Source organism: Heloderma suspectum, chromosome 6 (genome assembly GCF_057233095.1).
Source record: "Heloderma suspectum isolate Gila_16-S chromosome 6, 16-S_ref, whole genome shotgun sequence".
NCBI classification, from domain to species: domain Eukaryota; kingdom Metazoa; phylum Chordata; class Lepidosauria; order Squamata; family Helodermatidae; genus Heloderma; species Heloderma suspectum.
In genome coordinates this window covers 56269392-56291720 of record NC_139463.1, presented here as the reverse complement: position 1 = coordinate 56291720, position 22329 = coordinate 56269392, and the positions used below count along the sequence as shown (strand labels likewise).

At 50.4% G+C, this 22329-nt stretch overlaps 1 protein-coding gene across 1 annotated transcript in view; it reads left to right on the top strand.

Annotated features, from left to right (window-relative positions):
* CACNB1 (calcium voltage-gated channel auxiliary subunit beta 1) overlaps positions 1-22329 on the top strand; it is a 71293-nt gene that overhangs the window by 40851 nt on the left and 8113 nt on the right. Inside the window, exons 4-12 of the mRNA XM_084804445.1 lie at positions 7832-7954; positions 8143-8279; positions 10614-10690; positions 13246-13265; positions 13929-14009; positions 16252-16310; positions 16880-16989; positions 20217-20368; positions 22194-22289. Coding sequence (XP_084660571.1) covers positions 7832-7954; positions 8143-8279; positions 10614-10690; positions 13246-13265; positions 13929-14009; positions 16252-16310; positions 16880-16989; positions 20217-20368; positions 22194-22289 — 855 coding nt within the window. The remainder of the gene's footprint in view (positions 1-7831; positions 7955-8142; positions 8280-10613; positions 10691-13245; positions 13266-13928; positions 14010-16251; positions 16311-16879; positions 16990-20216; positions 20369-22193; positions 22290-22329) is intronic.

Genomic DNA, 22329 nt, shown 5'->3' with positions numbered 1-22329 from the left:
CAGGACACCCCCCCCCCCGGCATGCTAGCCCATCATGGGCAGCTCAGGCCCTTACCCACCATGGCTTAGCATTACATCTGAACCCAGCCATTGTCATGGACACCACCACAAAATGACTGCCATAGGGGCTGCCTACTCACAAAGGACAAGTAACTTCCCCAAGAAACTGAATAAAAGGCAGAGGCTGGGTTTGATCCCCAATTACCAAACCACATACATGACTCCACCTCGCGCAACAAAACACCCATTTCATACAATAACTGAGAAAGCGAATGTTGAGGCTCCGAGACAAGTCATTTGCCCAAGAAACTGAGCACGAGGCAGCCACGCACGCAGAGGCAAAAAAATAATATCCACTTGCAAAAACCAAGGCAAAAGGCCCCTCGTGGCTGCTTCCCCCACCCCCAAAGCTTATCAGATAGCAGCAGCAGGTTTCCTTTCTCTTTTTTTAAATTAAAAAGAGAACGTTTTAGCCAGCCGGTTGGTCATGCTGGAAAGCGGAGCTCCAGTTGGCCCGCTCCCTTCCCTTCCGGTCTGAGGAATGCCTCTGGGCTCATGGGGGCCCCAGAGGCGTGATGGGAAGGGAAGAGACGGAAGAGGGCAGCTGGAAGCGGCAGCTCTGCTTTTCAGCTGCCTTGGTAAAATGTGTTTTTCAATGTTTTAAAGATGATTTAAGACATTTCAAAATTGGGATGGGGAATGCCTGGGGTGTCTGGAGGGTGCACTGCCGCCCGGGGCACTGCAGTGCCAGCCCCACCCTCGGGGTCTAGCTAGGTAGCTATGGGCTGTGCTTGCAGAAGGCCGGAGGTTCATCCAAGGCATCTCCAGTTAAAAGGATCAGAGAGCAGGTGATGTGGGCCCTGGAGAGCCACTGCCGGTCAAAGGAGAGGGGCTAGATGAGCAAAGAGTCTGCTTGGGGATAAGGCGGCCTCCAAAGTTGTCTCGTAATTGTCAACCAAGTCCTCATTTGGCTCCCAGAGATGGATAAAAGGCCCCTGCCTCACTACTAACATTATCTTTGGGACAGTTCCCCCTCCCACAAACAAACACCTTCCTGACAACAAGAAGCTAGTTCATGTTTTTCCATGAGGAAGCCTTCCGTTCATTAAGATAGCAGATACACGCTGGCTGTCGTAATGTAGATTGCAGCTCTGAAGCACTCTTGCTTGGGCTGACATGCCTGGCTTGGCTCCGCTGCCTTGATGCCAGGCAGCAAGGCCCAAAGATCTACCTTTTGGTGGTGAGGGCCTTTTAATTTAATTAAAATAATAATTTAATTAAAGCTAAATAATTGAGATTTTACATTTTCTCATTGACTTGCACTGGAAAACAGAAACAGCCGTAGCTTCTTTAGTTTTTACGATAAATACATGAGATTTGGGGACCTGGCAGCCACATAGAGGTGATTGCACCTCAGGCAGTTAGGTCCAGTAGTTTGTGAGGCAGCCACAGTTAAAATTTGCTGTTTTCAAGAAAATCTGTCAATGCAGTGAGCTATAATTTTTTTGTGCTTCCACATGAGTGCATGGAATCTGGGGATGTGGCAGCCCCAATGGGAATGAGTGAACCTGCCACATTTCAGACATGGAGGTCCAGTGGTTTTTGTGCTCGCTGTGCATAGAGTTTCCTTTTCTCAAAAACTAAAACAAAAGGTAAAAAAAAAAATGTCAAGCCACAGAGGGAATTCAAGATCCTAATCAGAAGATGTTTAAGGTGACCATTAGGAGGTCCCTATCCCTAATCTCCTCCTTCATGGATCACCGCCTTGTTGTGGCGAAGGGGCTTGCATATTTTGGCCACCTAATGTGAAGAGAAAAGTCACTGGAAAAGACCCTGATGCTGGGAAAGATTGAAGGCAAAAGGAGAAGGGGACAGCAGAGGATGGGATGGCTAGAGAGCATCACTGATGCAATGGATATGGACTTGAGCACCCTCCAGGAGAGAGTGCAGGACAGGAAGGCCTGGCGTGCTATGGTCCATGGGGTCACGAGTCGGACACGACTGAACAACAACAACAACAAAGTCCCACTGCATTTATTTGGTTTGATTTCCAAGCAAGTGCGCATAAGATGGCAACTTTATTAATAAAACTAGTGATTTTCTCCGTAGTTGCTGAATCCTGCATAGCCAGGATGCCACATCCAGTACACTCAAATATTTCCACAGGCAGAATCTGACACCTACAAGACACGACTGAACAACAACAACAACAACAATCCCTAATCTCTGGTGCAGGTTTTTTGAAGTACAAGATCACCCCTCTCCCCTAGTACTTTCCTTTGTCTGTCCTGAATCTGCCACTATTCAGCTTCACTGGATGACCCGAGGCTCTTCTCATTAAGGGATGAACAAAGTTAAACCTCTCTTTGGCTGCAGCACACATTACCTGGGAGTAAGTCATGCTGAACTCAGTGAAGCTTATTTATTGCACTGCTCCACTTTCTCTACTCTGTATTATTTTATAAACCTCCCCCCTTATTTACCCTTTTCTAAATTAAATAGCCCAAACACTGAAGCCATTCCTTGTAGAGGAGTTGTTCCAGCCCCCTGATCATTTTGGCAGCCCTTTTCCTCATTTGTAAAATGAAAGGGTAAGAAGAAGCAAACATTTTTAAAAATGCTTATAGCCTCACCTGACCATTTTCTTCTTGTGGTCATTTGATGTACAGAAGGGAAAACAAGCGACAGGCAAAGTATCTTGGAAAAATCAACAAAGATGAGTAGGTGTAACTTCTTTGTTTTTTAATATAAGAACATCAACTTTGGGGACATGGTGGTAGTAGGAATGGGGGAGAAATCCTCCACGGATCCCAGTGAGGCTGGATTCAAAAGAATCCGGCCCCCTGGAGTCCGTGGAGGATTGGAAGACTTACCTCCGCCTCCTGGAGGAATCCTCACTGGCTGGATCCTCCCCGCCAGCTGGCTCTGGAGCGCCAGCAATATGGCCGCCATTGCTGTATCACTGGCTGGGTGTATTGGCTGCGAACGCAAATGGCGTCCACTACGCCATTTGCGGCCATAAAGGCCTTAGTTTAAGGTAAATGCAGCTGTAAATGGCTACATTTAGCTTAGACTAAGACCTCTACGGCTGCTGTATTTGCATCTGGAGACAGACCCCCCCTCAGCCAGCAATATGGCAATGGCGGCCGTATCGCTGGCGCTCCGGAGCCGGCCAGCAGCTCTGCGGAATTACCGTGGAGCAGAACCGGCCGGGTAGGATTCCGGGGCGAGGGACGGATTGCCTCCCCCCCCCCCGCAGACCCCCCCCCCCGGACCTGGAGGTAAGTATTTTGTACATCCTTAGGTGGTAGCCCCTTCAGAGGTGGCTGACAACCCTGCCAAGTTTCACAGATAGGTCCAGTGGCTTTTGCCACAGGGAAAAGTTACTCAGTGTTTCTTTAAAAAGTGGGGAGCTGTCTTAGAGGGAGCGAAGTCATAGCCACCAGCAGTGCCACCACTCAGGTGGGCACGGTCAAAGCTGGCACAGGCCCCCTGGCAGTGGCAGCACTGTGCAGCTCGGCATGGGTGGCAGAAGCTGGTCCCGCATGACCTGCCGTTTCTGTGGAGACCGAGACAGCCTGCCTTCAGTCTCGGCGGTCACCACCGAAGAAGTGGAGGTACAAGGGAGGAGGGGTCGGGTGGCGGAGAGCGAGCCTGCTGCCCCTCTTCACCCACACCCCTGCGTGTCTCCTCCTCCTGACCCTCCACCACGCTGAGGACATCTGACCCTCTGCCATGACATCCATCGGCAGGTTCCCTCTCGCACTGCAGGAGGGGGCGGAGATGCTTCCCCCGCCAGGCTGCTGCTGTTGCCAGCACCTGCCTCCGGAAACAGTGACCACCAGGCCCTGCTCTGAGTGGGCTCTGGCGGCTGCTGCTGCTGCTGCCCAAGAACAGGGCACACTGTCCGGCCAGGGTGCAAGCCAGCCTGGCTACTGGTGCTGCTGGTCCCACCAGCATCTTGCCCACGCCCACCTCTGCCCCTGCCAAGAGCAGCACCCCGGGGGGTGGTAGCCCTGAGATGCTTCATTTTATGTGTTGTGTAGTGCTTTGCCTCACGGTATGTAGTGGACGGTGTATTAGCGCACTGCTTTGGCCACACACTGTTGACTGGTGCACAACAGAAGAGAAAAGGGGCGTGTTTTGGTGTTTTGTTTTTGTTTTTTATAAGAATATAGATGAAGAGTTGAAAAATGGGAAGGGAAGGAATAGTAATTGAGAAGGGCGGGGTGGCCGGGTGGGAGAACAATTAGTAAACACAGCAAGGGAACAAAGGGAGGCCTAACAACTAGAAGAGAAAGTTGAGAGAGAGAGAGAGAGAGAGAGAGAGAGGAATATCTATCTATCTGAAGGATTTCGGAGAAAGGGAAGATTAAGACATGGAGCTGAGAAGGGCTGGGTGCTGGGAAGGACAAACAAGTAAAGCTGCACTCGCACGGACCACGTCGGCCAGAAGGAACTCTCCTCCAACGCTTCTGCCGGCTCTCTCTCGCCCTGGGAAGCGGAAGCGGAATCCCCTGTTCCGTGCAAGCCCCCCTCCACGGCTGGGTTAAAAGTTCAGCCCTATGGGCAGCTAGAGATGTCACTTGCCAAGGCTCAGCTCCCCTCCCAGCTTCTCTCTCCTCCCTGCTCATAAACAAATAGTTGCATTTCCCAGATAGGGTGTCTGGGCTTCAGAATCATCTGGATCGGTCTGAATCGATCCTAATTGATCCGGATTGGACTGATTTGGTCCGAATCACCCCGCTTCGGTTTGGAATTCGGATTTGGAACTGAAGTGGTGCACAGCCCTGCAACTTGCCCGCATCATTTTCCTGCAGGTCAGTCAGCAGCATCACATGGCCTCGCTCCTGGTTTTGCTCCATTTTGAGAGTTTTATTTAGGGCCGATCTTACGTTGTAACTGTCTGCACACTTTAAAATCAACAAGCCTCCAAGCTAACAAACTGTTCAGACCAATGAAAGCTTCTGAGTAACTGCTGTGGCTTAAAGACTCCTACCCTAGCAAATGGAGATTGGTGTCTCTGTTTTGTATCTCGCATTCTATCACATCCTAGCAAAGTAACAATGATGGAATTCTGTCTGGACCACTGTCTTTCCCCTGTGTGTTGGTTTTTTATTCCCCCACCCATCCCAGCCCTGTATTTCTGCAGAGCCTCCCGCATCTCACCTGGCTGGTTTCTTTTCTCTCGGGTGTAATGGATTCTAGAGCGTTCCGGGCGATGCTCAGTCTGGTGCCTGGATTTCTCATAAGTGTTGCCCCCAGGCTGATTTGTCGCCTTCATCTAGCTCAGCCGGGGTCAGTCCGGGTAATGGCTTTTCTGATAGTCCCATGCCTGGGTGAAGGGCCTCCCACCCCCACTTCCACCGCGACGGCCACAAAGGTTGTTCCTCATCACATTCTTTGCAACCGGCTCCAGCCCCCGGCACATCAGCAAATCAATGTGGCTAATGGGATGGTAACGCTGTGTCAATACAGGAGGCGGAGGAGGGAAGAGGAGGCTTCCGCCACGTCCTTTCCTTAAGTGAGCTGGCCCCACAAGGCAACACTGCAAAAGCCGAGAGACGGGTCGGCACACCCTCGTATGTGCCCTGCAGGGGTTCTCCTGTTGCTTTGTGCCCGGCGTTGTGTTTTACTGTGGCAGGCGTTATCATAACCACAGAAAAGGGGCTTGGAGACCATTAGAGTCCATTCATGACACTTCATCAAGGACCCGCGGTGACCTTTTTGCACCACACCTGGAGGGCAAAATCGCTCATCTCCACAGTGAATGGGACGCTGTTGTGAGCGCAGGTCCAGTCGAGGTGTCTGACTGTGGGATCAGTGTCAGATACTGCGGCCTGATGACAAGGTGCTTGTGGCAAAGCAGCCGACCACGTGCCCTCTGGATCCTTGCTCCCTCCACCCCTAGCAGCTCGTGCTCCCCCACACTCCCCCCCGCATGTGGCAGGCGGTAGCAGTCGTGCTCCCCCTCGGCGGCAGCTTGCGCTTTCGCACCCCTGGCAGCAGTGTGCGGTGGAGGCTTGCCCTCCCCCTGCAGTGGCAGCGGCACACACTTTCTCCCACCGGCGGTGCATGGCGGTGGCAGGAGGTCTTGCACCAGCTCTGCATCCTCCCGCTTTCGCCTTCCTTCCTTCCTTCCTTCCTTCCTTCCTTCCTTCCTCTCACTACTCACCTTTTTGTTCTACTTTAGGTTACCTTTTTCTTTTATCTCTATGTTCGTTGTGTTGCTATAAGCTAAGGACAAAACTCAATATAAATATTAATAATAAAAAGAGAAGATCAGGGTTTATTCATTAAAAGAAAAACAGAGCATCACAACCACTCCCAGAACTGCCCCCTACTTTTGGGAGGTGATGGTTGGGATCTGGTTAAAGTGTGGCTGGGAAGGCAGGATTCCAAACTGGGGCTGTGCTCAAAGTATTCCAAGCTTGTAGGGCTCTCCAGCTGAACTTTACTAATTTTGACAGCGGGGGGGGGGGGGGGCCTGTTGCTCATGGCCTAATCTCAAGCCACCCTCCCTTCTCTGGAACAGCAGTAACCCCCCCCCCCGCCCACCCGTGCTGTTTAGCTGCAGCACTGTGGCTTTGACAGATGCAATTAGCTCATTAAACCACCCATTCCCCCCTCCCCCAGCACAGCCTGTTCCTGCAGCAGTCTCACAATTAAGACGCCTGAGACATTTTGGCCACTGGGATCTGGCCCAGCCTCCTTGCTGCCAGGATGTTCGGGGGGGGGGGGTAGTGGGAGTGGTTGGCACCAGGAACATCCCTTGCTCTCTGCTGTGGGCTTTGAGCCAGCAAGCTCCATCCTTTGCGTTCATCGGAGCGTCTTGTAGCTCTCAGGTTAACTGTGGAGCCAGGCAGGGGCCTGATGCCTCCTTGCTTCTGGTGGGATTTATGCCAGGAACTGGTGTGAGCTTTCTTTACTACTTGACAGTCAGACAGCGGGATGAGCAGAGCATGAAATTGGCCATTTGAAAAATGCCTCCTGATCCCTGCTTGAGACAAGTATGCCAGCGAGGCTTATTCTGTTACACAAATGTGCACAATTTATTTTGTATCATTCTGTATATTTTACTGCTTTCAGACATTTCTGCTGTGTCTGCATGTCATGAGGAAGGGCAGAGTGCTATGCAGAGCATTTAAGCTGCACCTCCCAGCCTCTGGAAATCTTACTGGGTTCAGACAATATGATAACCCACACTCAAGGTTGAGTATGGGTTGAGTGTAGGTTGTCGTTGAGCCGTGGGTTGTTGTTGAACCATGGGTTGTTGTGTTATCTGAACCAAGCCACAATAACAAACCATGGTTTGCCAACTACAAACAACCCACAATTCACAACCCAAGAACAAACCATGGGTTCTCTTCATGGGTTGTTCATGATTAACAAAACATTGTTTGTTAGCATGGCTGGGTTCAGATAACACAACAACCCATGTTTCGACATCAACCCACATTTCAGTGACAACCCACACTCAGCCCATACTCAACCTTGAGTGTGGATTATCGTGTTGCATGAACCCAGTCACTCAGCCCTTCAGGTCTGGAGATATCAGTAGGCCTGGCCCATCCGCTGGGAAGTATAATTTCAAAGCCATACAGGCGCAAAAGGACTCATTAATTGTTTCCTTTCTCCTTTTACTTGGGTAAAGAAAGATTCTTGCTTACTGCCTTTAAAAGGACCAAAAGCATTTTTTTAACAACTGGGAATAGATATGCAGGTTGCTTTTCCTTATTGGAAAATGGCTTCTGGTTGTCTTCTGGGCACCGTTCAACCTGACCTTGCCTGTGCTTCGCCTGCCTAGAAGATGCTCTTGTGTTTTTTACAGACCAAGCCGGTGGCATTTGCTGTGAGGACGAATGTTGGCTATAACCCTTCCCCCAACGACGATGTGCCAGTCCAAGGCATGTCTATTTCCTTCGAACCCAAAGACTTCCTTCATATCAAAGAGGTGAGGGCCGCAGATGGATGAGCAGCGATGAGGGGTGATCTGGTGGGTTCAGGGAGTAGCTCTCCCATCCCCAGTGCTTTGGAAACAGACCCACAGCCTACATAGAATGAGCCAGAATTGCTGCCCTCTCCTTCCTCCCTGCCTACTTTGCGTGCCTCATACTTTTGATTCCACCCTCTCTGCTCCAGAAATACAACAATGATTGGTGGATTGGACGTCTGGTCAAAGAAGGCTGTGAGGTTGGCTTCATCCCTAGCCCTGTCAAGTTGGAGAACATGAGGATGCTACAGGAGCAAAAGATGAGACAACACCGGCTCAGCTCCAGGTGGGATAGGATGAGATGGGGCGGATGAGGAGACAGAGACAGCCGTACTGCTCTGAATCCCCCACCCCATGTGGTTGGTTGCCATAGGTCAGGATGAGTGTCTGTCCTGTGTGTGGCATGCCTCAGACTCAGTCCCTGGTATCTTCCATTAAAGCAGGAGTGTGGAACCTGCAGCCCTCCAGATGCTTTTGGACTATAACTCCTATGATCCCCAACCATTAGCCATGCTGGCTGGGGGCTGATGGGATGCGGAGTCCAGCAACATCTGTAGGGACACAAGTTCCCTGCACCTAAGTTAAAGACTGCCAAGTAGCAGGAAGGGGAAGTTCTTTTCCTGAGAAACCCTGGGTGGTTGCCCCCAGTTATGGCTGGTGATGCTAGGCTGGGTAGGCTGTTGGCCTGACTTAGAACAGCTCCATACACCTTGCATCATTGCAGCATTATGAATCACTCTGCAAGAACGAGGAATGTGAAGTTGGGGGGGGGGGTCACAGCTGCATGGATGTGTTGGAGGAAGGGCAGGGTGGAGAAACCCCACACAGGGATCTGGCGTGGTTTTCGTACTTTGCCACTGGCTGGTCTTGCAGATGTGGCTAGTTGCATGAACTGTTTGAACCTCAGTTTGCCTGCCTGGGAACAAAGCAGAGATCTCCCTCCCTCCCTTGCAGAGGTTGAGGGGGGTAAATAGACAAAAGATGGCCACAGGAAGGTATCTGGGGGACTGTGGGTATTTCATGCATGGGGAACTGATAAAAGTTTGGTTGGGCAGGTGGTTCGATGCAGTGGGTCATGGGTGGAGCCCACAATCCCAAGGGATTCCATTCTGTTTTGGAGAAGTTCTTCGGGGCCTCATTGCAGTGTTGACAAGACTGAAGGCGAGTGGGGCGGGGCCAGAATACAAAAAAATGCTGGCCTATTGGAGCTTGAACCTCTCACTGCCAGCCCCTCTGCCTTTGGAGGGGCATTTCAGCTTTGTACAATGGGGAAGAAACTGCCGAAAAAACAGGAAACCGAGTCTGGGGGAAGGGGGCTGACATCTGGGTAACTCTGGAGGGCCAGGTTGGCTCCTGGGCCTGAGGTTTCCTACCCCTGCCCAAGCCAATTAATCCTGAAAAGTTCTTGTAACCAAGAATTCCTAGCACCCTCGCAAACCTACAGTTACCAGAATTTGGAAGGTTTGATCCTTGGCGTTGAAACTAATTTGAAACTGGTCTCCAAGTCTTTTATATCTGTAGCGTAGATATCCCTGAAGTTTCATCAAAAAGGTGCTATAAAGATGAGGGTCTTGAAGGACTTCATTTAGCAGTGAGAAGGCCACACTGGCCAGGGCTGGTCCTAGCATTAGGGAGAGTGAGTCAGCAGATTTGGGGTGTCATGAAAGGGAAGCAAACTACTAGTTATTTAATTTGTCGTTATTCTATTTTTACCTCTAGGGTGAGAGAGAAAGGTGTGTGTGGGACTTTCACTCACAGGTTTCAACATAACTTGGCTAGTCTTGGGTAGGGATGCCCGTCGCTGGCAAATCTGTCCCTTTTTGGGCTCACCAGATTTCCATGGTGCCCCAACTCGGCTTGCATTTGTTTGCCAAGCTGCAGGTTTCTTCACAACATCTGGGAACTCTTTCAGTTTTTTTAAAGTAAATAGCAATTTCCTCAAATTGTAGCCGTAAGTTGTATAATTTGCAGAAATTTTGGCTGCAATTTGCACAAATTACACAAAAGTGGTCTCAATTTGCACAAATTACTCGGTTCATGGCGAGAATTTGCGCAAATAGTGCCCTTTATGGCTGAAATTTGTCCAAATTATGCAAATCTCAAATGTAATTTGGGCAAATTGCTATTTATGCAAAAAAAATCCCACACAAACTGGCATGACTCCATGCAGATGGAGTTGGGCTAGCTCATGGGAAAGTGAGCCAAAGTCCAGGAGGCTGCGCCGATGAAAGATGGGCGAGCTCCAACCGCCGGACGCATTTCTCCAACATCCCTAGTCTTTGGTACAATGTACTTTGACTTGGTGTGGAGAGGGGGAGCCATTTGCTGCTCTGCCTCAAGCAGCAAAATGTCTTGGGGTGGCCTTGTGCTGGAGTACCATGATATGGCAGAAGTGGGAGATCAAGGAATGTTGGTTCAAGTCTGTTGGAACAGTGGAGTAGAATGCCACGTTACCCCTGTGCGTCCAAGGTCCATGCAGTCTACCATGGTGCAGAAGGTAATTTTTTTACGCGTGAAAAGGTGCTGAGCCTGGATCCAGAGGCTCTTCCCCCTTGTCGCAGCTGGTTCCCAGTCTCTTCCTCTTTACCCATGTTACTTTAATGGCTCTTTCATTTTGCAGCAAATCAGGAGAGAATTCGACCTCCAGCCTGGGAGATGTCGTGACAGGACCCCGGAGACCGACCCCACCTGCCAGCGGTAAGGCTGCCCCCACGCAACCCAGAATGGCCTGCCTCTCCACAGCAGTCCCTGGTGATGCGCTCACATCTCTCGCTGTGGGATGAGGAAAGGTTGGAGCATTCGAAGGGCGCAGCTCATGTTAGCAACGCTTTACTGCTGGAGCCACATGCACAGCAGAATGAGCTGGTTCGATCTGAGGCTGTCTGCATCCAGACTGTAGCTGCAGATGTCACGTTCCTTTAAAAAAACCTTCCTGCAAGTCAGAAACTTGCAGCAACAAGAGTTCTGGCTCAGCCCTCACCCAGCTGTGCTAGCTTATTTATTTATTTTAACTTCCTGGGTGGTTGTTTGGTTTTTTTAAACATGGGTATTCAAAAATAGCATTCCCACACCTACATTTTGAAGTGGTACAGTCCACACTGCCACTTCAGGACTCTACCATCTTAGTCTGTGACAGGTATGTAGACCCAGCCTAAGACTCAGACCATAGCCAGATTCCCACAGTAACCGTAAGGCAAACCCCTCATTGTCTGATGTCCACCTTCTTAAGTATGTCCATGTACTGTGGAAATTGGAATTTCCATTTGTTTGTTTGTTTGTTTATTTATTTATTTGTTTTTCTCTTTCATTCTCTAGATCAGTTTATTTTTTTCGTTTCTGGCAATTCCTTTTCATTTATTTTTCTTGCACTTTTCAGTTTGTACTTCCTCTCTTTAGTTGTTGTTGTTTTTGGGTTTTCCCCCTATTTTTTCTGCCTTTTATTTCCTTCTCCCCGTATCCCCCTCCCAGGTAACTTGGACATGACTAACTTAACTTATGACTCAGATGCTCTTGACTTAGAGGAGGAGGAGGAGGCGGCAACCGAAGAAAACCAGCGAACCCCTAAGACTAGTGTTAGCAGCGTCACTACACCCCCCTCCACCACCAAGCGCATCCCCTTTTTTAAGAAGGTAATAGTGCCTCTCCTGACCCACACCTGCTTGCCATGTCCTCATATTATGCCTGCCTGTGTGTGTAGGCTTTTCTGACCCGAGGTCAAGCGCTTGTGTGCATAGGATGGAGGCAGTGGGAGAGGCATGTTCTGGGATCATATTTGGTCACTGATCACCCATTGACAGAGTTGCACCCAGAGCATAAGCAACAGGGACTTACATTGTGATGGCCCCCAAAAAGCAATTGGTATATTACTAGGAGAAGACCAGCATGTGTAACCTCTTGGTAGAAAGTGAGGAACAGAGAGGTCACACACATTCTGTTTGTCACATTCATGAGCATAAAAGGCACAAAGATGGTATGTTTCAGTGATCACACATTCTCTGCATGTGTATGAGTTAAAAGATGCATTGGCAACCAACTCATACCCTCATGTGGGCCTTGGTGAAAGATGGGTCCAAGGGACTCTGCCTCCGTTCCCCTGTCCCTCCTGCCTTGCGCACCATGGGAATGCAATTATCAAACAGCTCCTCCCAGGAGAAAGTTAGGAATGGAATGATGCAATGGTCCTATCCCTCTCCCATTCCTCCTCCCCAGTACAAACCCTTGAAAGTCCACGGTTCCAATCACTTTCTCCGTAGGAACTGTGCAAGTGTTATCTTCCATTCATTCCATCCCCCGTACAATCCACTCCCACCCAGGAGGGAATTTCTAGCAGTGGAATGTTCCGGGATGGAAGGCGAGTGGGTGAAATAGGCAAGCAAACCCGCTTCACTTTGGCATGGGGTTAGCGTGTTCCAGTGGTCACAGCCTCCACCTGAGAAGCGTGAATACGGGATGGCCCGGCCGCTTTCTCACTCCATAGAAAGGGAACAGTGCTGGTGCTGATCCACACTACTCCCAAGATTATATCCTGGTATGGGATGTGCCCCTGCAGACCCTCCTTTTCCTCCCTACCGGGAACAGCCAGAAGACGGGGAGGAAGCAGTCTGGAGGCAGAAACTGCAGGAAGGTTGAACCACATGTTATGCCGACAGCCCTGGGGTGCTTCGCAAGAGAGGAGGGGAAAGAAGGGAGCGCTGAACCCTTTCCCTGCCAGCCGCCTTTTTCCAGAAGTGTGTTTTCAAGGGTCTGAAATACGGGCGGGGCGGGCGGGGAGGAGAGCTGGCAGTGAGAAGGTCCGGAACTCCCCTCACCATACCTCTCCACTTGAAAGCTCCTGGAGGGCCCAGCGCAGTGGGGAAAGGGCTGTCTGGCTAACGTTGCACGTGGCTGCCCTGGCAACGTGCAGTCTGGCTTAGGGTGGTCCATGGACTTTGGCTAGCATGAGCGGAAAAGGCAGTCAGGGTGGGCCAGAAGTGCATGGAGAAAAGGAGGAAGTTTCAAAGCCAGACATTTAGGGCTGGAGGTTGTTGCCCAACCCCACAGGAGGGCGTCACTTGCCTTCTCTGAAAAGCCGCCACCCTTCTGCTCCCCGCAGCACTCGCTGCTGTTTCTTCTCCCTGTGCCTGCCTCTGCTTCCGCTGGAGTGAGCTGTCAGTAACAAGCATGCCTTGTTTGTTTTTCTCTTGCCTGTCCCTCTTCCCGTCCCCTGCGTCCCCGTCCCTAACCCCCCCATTAATGGCGATCACTGGACATAGCCAAGCAGAAGCAAAAGTCGGTAAGTAGGCTTATGAAATATCCGACTAGATGGGGGTGGTTTCCCAGGGCTTCTCCCCTATCCCAGCAGGCCTTTCCTGAGCAGTGAGCAGCCATGGGAAGATGACCTGGAGACCCCAAGGCTTGTGTGAGTCACTGCCCTTCTCCGTATTGGTGCCTGTTTCTGTAAGGGAACTCAACAGCAGCCTTGGCTGTGACCCCCATGAAGGTCTTGGGTTGCTTTCCCCTTGAATTTCCAGTACTCCAGCTAGTGTCAGAGTTCGATCTGAAGGGCTGAGGCCCCAGTGCTCCTTTCTTCCTTCCTGTCTCCACCCATGCCCCAGCTCCCTCCCCCATGCCCACACAATGAGGGTGTTGGACCCCTTAAGAAGGCAGGAAACAGTGGAGGCCGGTGGCTCCAACGTCAGTGGGGTGGTGAATCCGCTCTGGGTTTCAGTCAGAGCCAGTCAGAACTCTAGAGGAGTTCTCCAATGTGCAGAGCTCCTTTAGAGTTCGGACTGAAACCTGGAGCGGATGCATCGCCCCACTGACATCAGAGCCACCAGCTCCCACTGGCAGGAAATAGTGGAGATTGTTACGAGTCAGGCGCACGGGGGCCGGCAGCATCGACGTCATGTTGGTCTGGAGCAAGCCTAACGCCCTCTTCTCTCCCCCTTCCTCTCAGGCAGAGCATGTGCCGCCGTACGATGTGGTCCCTTCCATGCGCCCAATCATTCTTGTGGGCCCGTCCTTGAAGGGGTATGAGGTGAGGCATCTAGAGAGGGAAGAAGTGCGTGGGTGCGGGGGGGACTGGTGCTGAAATGGGCGGAAAGCAGGGGGCAGCCACACGCTCAGGAGAACCATCGTAGTCTGGCGTGTGTCTCCCCACCTCTCAGTCCACCATTCAAGTCCTCTCCAGTGTATGCGTCTGGCAACTGGGCTGAGGTGTACAGGCATACTGTGGGTCCTCCCAGCTCTGCCCTTTGAGCCCGGATCCTGCATCCCACCTCTCCCACCCCATCCGCCAGGGCCGTCTTTGTCAGGCTCCTCGCTCTGTTTTTTCAGCCCCCACCCCCAGCTGTGTCTTTAGCATTTACGAGTGCAAAGTGTGTGGGAAATGGGTGGCAAAGACTGGGGCATGTAATCATTGTGGGGTCTCTATTTTGTTATTTCTATGTACCAATGTAGAGGAAATATCTTTAATTGGGACTGCTCAGGTATTTAGAGGAGCTTTGCATCATTTCTGCTGGGCAGAAAAAAACAGAATGAAATTTAATAGGGATAAATGCCAAGTTCTGCATCTAGGAAAAAGAAACCAAATGCAGTTACAAGATGGGGGAGACTTGGCTCAACAACACTACAAGTGAGAAGGATCTTGGAGTTGTTGTAGATTGCAAGCTGAATATGAGCCAACAATGTGATGTGGCTACAAAAAAGGCAAATGTTATTTTGGGCTGCATGAATAGAAGCATCGCTTCCAAATCCTGGGAAGTCCTAGTTCCCCTCTACTCAGCACTGGTTAGGCCTCATCTGGAGTACTGTGTCCAGTTCTGGGTGCCACACTTTAAGAAGGATGCAGACAAGCTGGAGAGGATTCAGAGGAGGGCAATGAAGATGATCAGGGGACTGGAAACAAAGCCCTACGAGGAGAGACTGAGAGAACTGTGCATGTTTAGCCTTGAGAAGAGAAGACTGAGGGGAGACATGATAGTGCTCTTCAAGTACTTGAAAGGTTGTCACAGAGAGGAAGGCCGGGATCTCTTCTCGATCATCCCAGAGTACAGAACATGGAATAATGGGCTCAAGTTACAGGAAGCCAGATTCTGGCTGAACATCAGGAGAAATTTCCTGACTGTTAGACCAATGTGACAATGGAACCCATTAGCTAGGCAGGTGGTGGGCTCTCCCACACTAGAGGCATTCAAGATGAGGCTGGACAGCCACCTGTCAGGGATGCTCTGACTTTGATTCCTGCACTGAGCAGGGGGTTGGACCCGATGGTCTTATAGGCCCCTTCCAACCCTACTGTTCTATGATTCAGTGATTCGTCCAGGCACTCTCAGTGTGTCTCTCACACACACTTGCTCCCCTGGTTTTAAACCCATCAGTCTTAATCCACCAGCCTATCCTTGGTTTTATCCTTTCCCCCTCTCTCACTCAATACTAGTCTCTGGGTGGATCCTCACAAGCATTTGAAGAGCTGAAGTTAGTACAAGTTCAACAGCAACCTCTAGCATATATTTCACTTGGTAGTCCTCAAATTGTGGCTTTAGTGTTTTCAACCAATCTTGTGCATGGTTCAATCAATAGATACGCAGATTGTGACCCAATAAGTCCTGGAAAATCTGTGACAAGTTAGTCAACCAGGACTCAGCTGCTCAGTTCCAAGTTTGGGCAGGTAGAAGAGGGGTACTCTGCCAGCTCAGAGGATCGCCTTGTGGCAAGTCGCCCAGATGGAGGGAGTGTAACAGATCTGGGAGCTTTATATCCCGTAGTGACCCATGAGGGGCCCACTGGTTTAACTCCCTGGGAAGGAGGAATCTGGACTGTTGTGTGAGGGCTGAGCTACATGCTATGTTAGATGCATAGTGTGTAGCTGATCCTAACTTTTTTTTACTTTAGTGTAAGCACATGGAGCCCTGAGCCAGATTGGGAACACTGTACACGGTTGGGGGTCAGACCTTCCCACCCGGCCACTTTGCTCTGGCTTAGCAGTATGATCTTTATGGAAAGGTGGTTATTCCCACCACACCCCCTCCAAAGTCAGCTGTGTTAAGCATGTGCTGGAGCACTTCACATGCCTGCACCACAGGGGCTGTGAGTGCTGGGGAAGCATATGTGCTGTCTGGACCGGCCTTTACCAGGAGCGGGCCTAAACACATGCACCTAATCTCTTATTCACCCACGTTTGTGCATGTGACCCTTCTCTCCCTCGCTTCACACGGATTCCAGCCTCTGAATTCTGACTATCTGTCTGTCTGTCTTCTTCCACCCTTCTGCCTTCCCAGGTGACTGACATGATGCAGAAAGCTTTGTTTGATTTCCTGAAACGGCGATTCGATGGCAGGTGTGAGCTGAAGCCTTGAGGGCAGAGGCTGTGGGCTGGGTGGGGCTGGGGAACCTGACGACTTCCATTTGGGCTGGAATCCTGGTGTCCAGAGCTGGGTTCAGGGCTGGCCACAGGGGAAACCTGACTGAAGGCTGTAGGACATGGAAGGATTGAGACAAGAGTTTCTGCCTCCCATAATCTCTACAAGTTTCCTGTTGTCCCGTTGAGTGTGAACCATCTGTCCATTTTCAAATGTCTCTTCCCCTTTCCCCCTCCTTTTCTAGGACACGAGCACTAGAAACTTCCTTTTAAAATGAAAACTGAAGTGCTCTGGTTTCTTTTAATAGACAGTTAGATTCATTAACTTTAAAAAAACAAAAAAAGCACGCTTTTCCTAAGTCATGAGGACTAGAAACCTGTTTTTTTAATTGGATACTGATACTTATTAAGCTAATGTTAGCAGATAGTTAGGTTCCCTGAATGGGTGCAACATAACAAAGATTCCTAAATGTCTTAGTGAACAGGTGGGAATGTCTAGCAAATTAAGTTTGCTCTCCCAGACATCCATTCTTCTCTGTCTTCCACAGAATATCCATCACACGCGTGACAGCTGATATCTCCTTAGCCAAGCGCTCAGTTCTCAACAACCCTAGCAAACATACCATCATTGAGCGCTCCAGCACCCGTTCTAGCCTGGGTAAGGCTGTGCTGAGACCCTGAAAAAAAAAATCTGGACCTTTTGCTATCTTGTAACAATTTCTCCCAGGGTCATTTCTGTGGGTGTAGTGGGAGGGAGGGAAAGTTGTGACTTTGCCTTTGTGATTGCATGGCACTAACTCCTTGCATGAGGGGTGTTAATCCTTTCTTGCTTGTCTCACTCTGATCTGTATCAGCCAAGAGCAACTTTCTCAGAATGCCTCTGGAGTTTCCATAATGCTTTGCAGCATTGCCTCTTCTTTCCCTGCTGCTAGCAGCATTCCTCTTACACAGTCATACTGTTGAGCAGGGCATTAGGGCTGTTTTCGCATCATTAAGTTCTCTGTACCCTACGATGGAGGTGGGCCACGCTTGGTGTGCTTGCGAGAGCACCCCCACATTACGATGCATAACATGGTAAATGGTCCCAAGATCATAGGTTTTGGTGTGAGCGGTGGGATATATTTCAAACGGTCATTGTGGGTGTATCTCAAACTGTCTGGACCTCCATGCATGGGGAGGCAGGATGTTCCTTAATGCCTCTCATCAAACCTTTGAAAAGGGAGAAGGTGGGTTGTTCTGTCAGCCGTCTTCTCTGTTTTCATGCCCCCCCCCCCCCCCCCCGGTCATGGCATCATACTTTGTGGGCTTCTTTTACTGCTTCCCCAAAAGTCCAACTTACTCTTCTTTTTTCTCCCCCTTTCCCATCATTTTCTTTCCCTTGCGCCTGCACCTCCTCTTCCTTTCTCTGCTCCTGATACAGATGTCTTGGGTATGTAGCCTTTAGCCTCACAAGTTCTCAGGCGCCCCCAGTGCAAAGTTAACATACTTTAACCCCAGGATGGGAACGGTGTTTGGGAGAATGTGGTGAATCTACAAAGCTTTTCCTGCGGGCGGGGGGTGGGGATTTCAAAACCAGAACAAATGTTAGATTTTTGTTCATTTTGAAATTTTTCATTGTGTTTGGAAAAGTGAAAAATTGTGAGCCGCAGCTATTTTTCATTTTTCACTATTGTTCACTTGCCAGAATCTGAAACCCAGAAAAGAATGTTGTTGTTTGTCATTATTTTGTTTTTTTAATGGTCATGCTAAGAACAGCAGCAGTTCTTTTCCAAAGTTTTGGCTGTAATCCTGCCTATTTACCTAGGAATAAGTCCAATTGAGCTCCGTGGAATTTACAACTTAGCACACATGTACAGGATTGTGCTGTTCAAGAACCTGCTTGATTGTAAAATCTTTACAGATGTTTTCCTTAGAACTGTTTAAAAAAAAAAAAACAACCCCTACACAATAGGCAGCATATTTGCAACTTGAATATCAAATGTGCAGGGAAAAATAAACACAAACCAGAATTCTAAAAAAATATAAATAAATAAATAATATTTCTTGTTGGGGGCACGAGGGGGAGGGAATTAGCTCAGAATAAAAGGGAGGGGGTGTGGGATAGTTTTTGCTCCAGTACAGCCACATTGAGAGATGTTAAGAAATCCTGTTGTCTGTTGGAATCAATGGGATGCTCACAATGCTTAACTTTGACAGGATTGTGCTGTAATTTTGGTATGGTGCTACGAATATAATTACATTGTGTAATTTCTTGAATAATTTCTTACTAGATACAAATGAGGGACACTTGGCTCAATCCACTGAGAGGAATTGTATTTATTACTTAGGGCACAATCCTATGTTGATGGCCAGCAGCCTCCGGAGTTGGAGGCCTCCAAGTATCCTCATGCAGGGCGGCCGCAGCACAGGCACGATCCTGGGCTGCCCTGCATTTCCGCTAGACAGGCGGAATTGCCGCGGCCATAGGAAGCTGCACAGGCGGTGTCTCCAGTCCCCGCCCCGCCCCCAGGACTGCCCCGTTTCCCCCATCCCTGCACTCAGGTTTCCAACTGCAGAGAGGTAGCCGCGCTGGCCGGGGGGGGGGGGGGGGCAGGGAGCGCAGTTTACTGGCTCAGGCTGGGGACAGGGCTCTGACCTCAGAGCCAGTAAACCAAACAATCCTATGGCCCCCGAGACACTGTTTAGAGGCCATAGGATTGCTCCCTCCATTTATTATACTTCTATATTCCATCTTCCCTCCAAGGAGGTGCATGGTTTCCCCCCTCCCCATTTATCCTCATAGCATGCCTGCGGGGTAGGCTAGGCTGAAAGGAAGTGACTGGCCCAAGATTGCTTCGCAAGCTTCATGGCTGAACGGGGATTTGAGACCAGTTATAGTCAGACACTCCTCCAGTAAACTACCTTGGCTCTCACACAGGGAGTGCAGCACCACACCCCCTCCCAAGAGCACAGGAGGCTTCTGGGCATAGCTCGCATCCTGTAGCCAGCCTCCTGGCTGCCTGACCCAGGGCCCCACACATGGAGCAGCTCATGGGCGACCCACTGTTCAGCGTTCTCGCAGTCGAACAGGGGGAAGAAATAAGGCACCCTTCCTTCTCTCCCTGCTGCCTATTGTGTCTTTGGCAAGGGAAAGGGCAGGGAGCGCTCTGCGTGGCAGGGCCGGCAAAAGACACTTAGCACCTGGGGCCTTCACCCCCCCCCACCCCTTGGCAGCCTAACACTCATTACCACGGCTCCAGTCCACAGAGAAGGACTCCTGTGCAAGGCCTGTGGAAATGGATGGGAGCTGCCCAGTTCTGGCTTGCTTCAGTGGGGTCGGCTCAGGGGGACGCTGCTGTCCTGACAGACGCCCCAGAGCCGCCACATGCCACAGTCCCCTCGCCATGCGCCGTCACAGGGCGGCCTTTGAGCAAGGGCCGATCTCTGGGTCAGGCTGACTCGCACCATTCGGGAGCCAGAGGACTGACCCAAGAAGCTGACCAGCAAACCCTTTTTCAAGGGCAGCATCTCCCGTCGTGGCGGACAGACAGCTGTGGCCTCTTAACCTGCAGGCAAGAATGAGGGGTAGTGGGGGAACTGGAGAGTGCCACAAGCCCTTATTGAGGCAAGGCTTCAGGATTGACATCCTTAGTGCTAAGCAGGTCCTTTGAGAACAGCCTGCCCTGAACCGGTACTCTGCAGATGTGTCAGACTACAGCCCCCATCAACTCCTGGCCAGTTGGCTGAGGATGCTAGGAGTTGTAGTCCAACATGTCTGGAGGGTGCCAGGTTGGGGAAGGTTGTTCTGGAGCCACGAAAGGGGTGGGTGGCTGTCACTGCAGCTTCTCTCCGTGGCAGTGCTGACCGTGTCTCCCTTCTCCTTGCCGTTTGACTCTGCCTTGGCAGCGGAAGTACAGAGTGAGATCGAGCGCATCTTCGAGTTGGCCCGGACTCTGCAGCTGGTGGCCCTGGATGCAGACACCATCAATCACCCAGCCCAGCTATCCAAGACCTCACTGGCACCAATTATTGTCTATATCAAGATATCTTCCCCCAAGGTGAGCGGACTCCTCTTTTCTTCCTCCTGATCATGCTCACAAAACCGTCTTCCACCTGGGCTTGGGAAAGACCGGCAGAGGGCCTTTGTGGGTTTCGGTGCCAGATCCCAAATTGCAAGGAGCCTGCAGAACTCAACCGCGGTGTGTGGGTGAGATCATGTATCATGTCAGAAAGCTTTCACGTGCATGGATAAGAATGTCAGTAATATAATTTGCGAATGCCAAACGACAGATAGGAATACCTAGGCTACAGAGGAAGCTGCCTTATACCGAGTCAGACCGTTAGCTCATCGAGCCCAGTACTGTCGAAACTGACTGGCAGCGGCTCTCCGGGGTTTCAGAAAGGAGTTTTTCCTGCCCCTGCTGGAGATGCCGGGGATCGAACCTGGGACCTTTTACATGCAAAGTATGCACTCTGCCACTGAGCTATGGTCCTTCTATCATTTATTCTGCAGAAGTTATATTCTGAACTGGCTATTGTCAAATGGGAAAATATTTAATTTAGCTCTTGAAAAGATATAAAAGTAATCAAAGTTGAAAACAAAGAACGAATTAGACATTTTGTATGGTTGGTTCCTTCCTTTCAATTATGTATCTTTTCCCCTTGATCTTACAATCACATTTTTAAAGTTATTCCTGCCACCATGAGAGCTGGAACCTTTAGATTTTTTTTTAAAGGATTCCAGTAAGAAACCATATGGTTGCTTATTCCTGGGAAAGAAGGGTAAGAGCTACCTCACAACTAGGGTAATGTAGGATTCACAGTGTGTTGCTTTATGTATTTAATCAATACAGTTTTGTTCAGAGCCTCCCTACTTAGTCCCAAATACATCTCCACAAAGCATCAAGACGGCCAACCCAACTTGAATTTTGCAACAAGGAGCTGCTAATACCATTGTCCAGATAAATCATGCAAAATCTGGGTAATATGCAAAAATTGCTCCTTTTCTCTAATTGGTTACGGGTGTGATTTCCTCCCCTTATAACTGAACATTTTGGCTGGGTGTTGATGGGGGAGAGATGAGTGATGCATGGGGGAGACAGTGGTCATGGGAAAAGAATGGCAGACCCTAATATGGAATAGGCTGGTGTACAAAGACCAAAGTTCCTGATCCCCAGAAGCGCTGCACATGCCCCTACAGACTTCCCAGGTCTTTGCAGATGCCATGTGTGTGTCTTCATGCTGTCCCTTCCTGTAAACTCACCTTTTTTTGAAATGGAGGTTAAAATCGTGGTCACACATAGGTAGAACCGTAAGTCTCCAGAATTAGCATCTGACAGCACATCACAGATTCAAGGCCTCTGTGGCTAGTCCCTGCCGTTCCCAAGTTAGTAGCATATACTTTATCAGTAGCCTTGCACTGTATTCGATTATCAGCCCCTCCAGCCCCGTGCTGTCGACTCCGGCTGGCGGTGGCTCCCCAAGGGGTCAGGCGGGGCGGGGGGGCCTTCCCCAGCCTGAGGTCATTCCAGCCCCAGCTGCCAAGGGCGGGATAGAGGGCTTTATGCAAGCAGGACGTGCAGGCTGGCCCCACTGCACTGCTGCCCCTGCAGCATCCCTGCAGTGTGGAATGCATGCTGATCCTGTGGCTGTTTACTCAGGAGTAAGCCTCCCTTTGTTCAGGGGGACATACTCCCAGGTAAGTACGTGTAGGGCTGCACCCTGAAGCCTCTTGTGGGGCTTCCTCCTTGCTCTGTTGCTGTGGCGGGGCGAAGGGCTGGGAAGAGCAGCTCCCCTGGGCAGCACGCACCTCCTTTCCAGTCCCTCCTGCTCCTGTTTCCAGCCTCCCTCTTGATCTCTTTCCTCCATTTCTTTACCCGACAGGTGCTGCAGAGGCTGGTGAAATCTAGAGGGAAATCCCAGGCCAAGCACCTGAATGTGCAGATGGTGGCATCAGACAAACTGGCACAGTGCCCCCCAGTGAGTGGCACAGCTCCCTGATGCCCGGGTACCTTGTCCC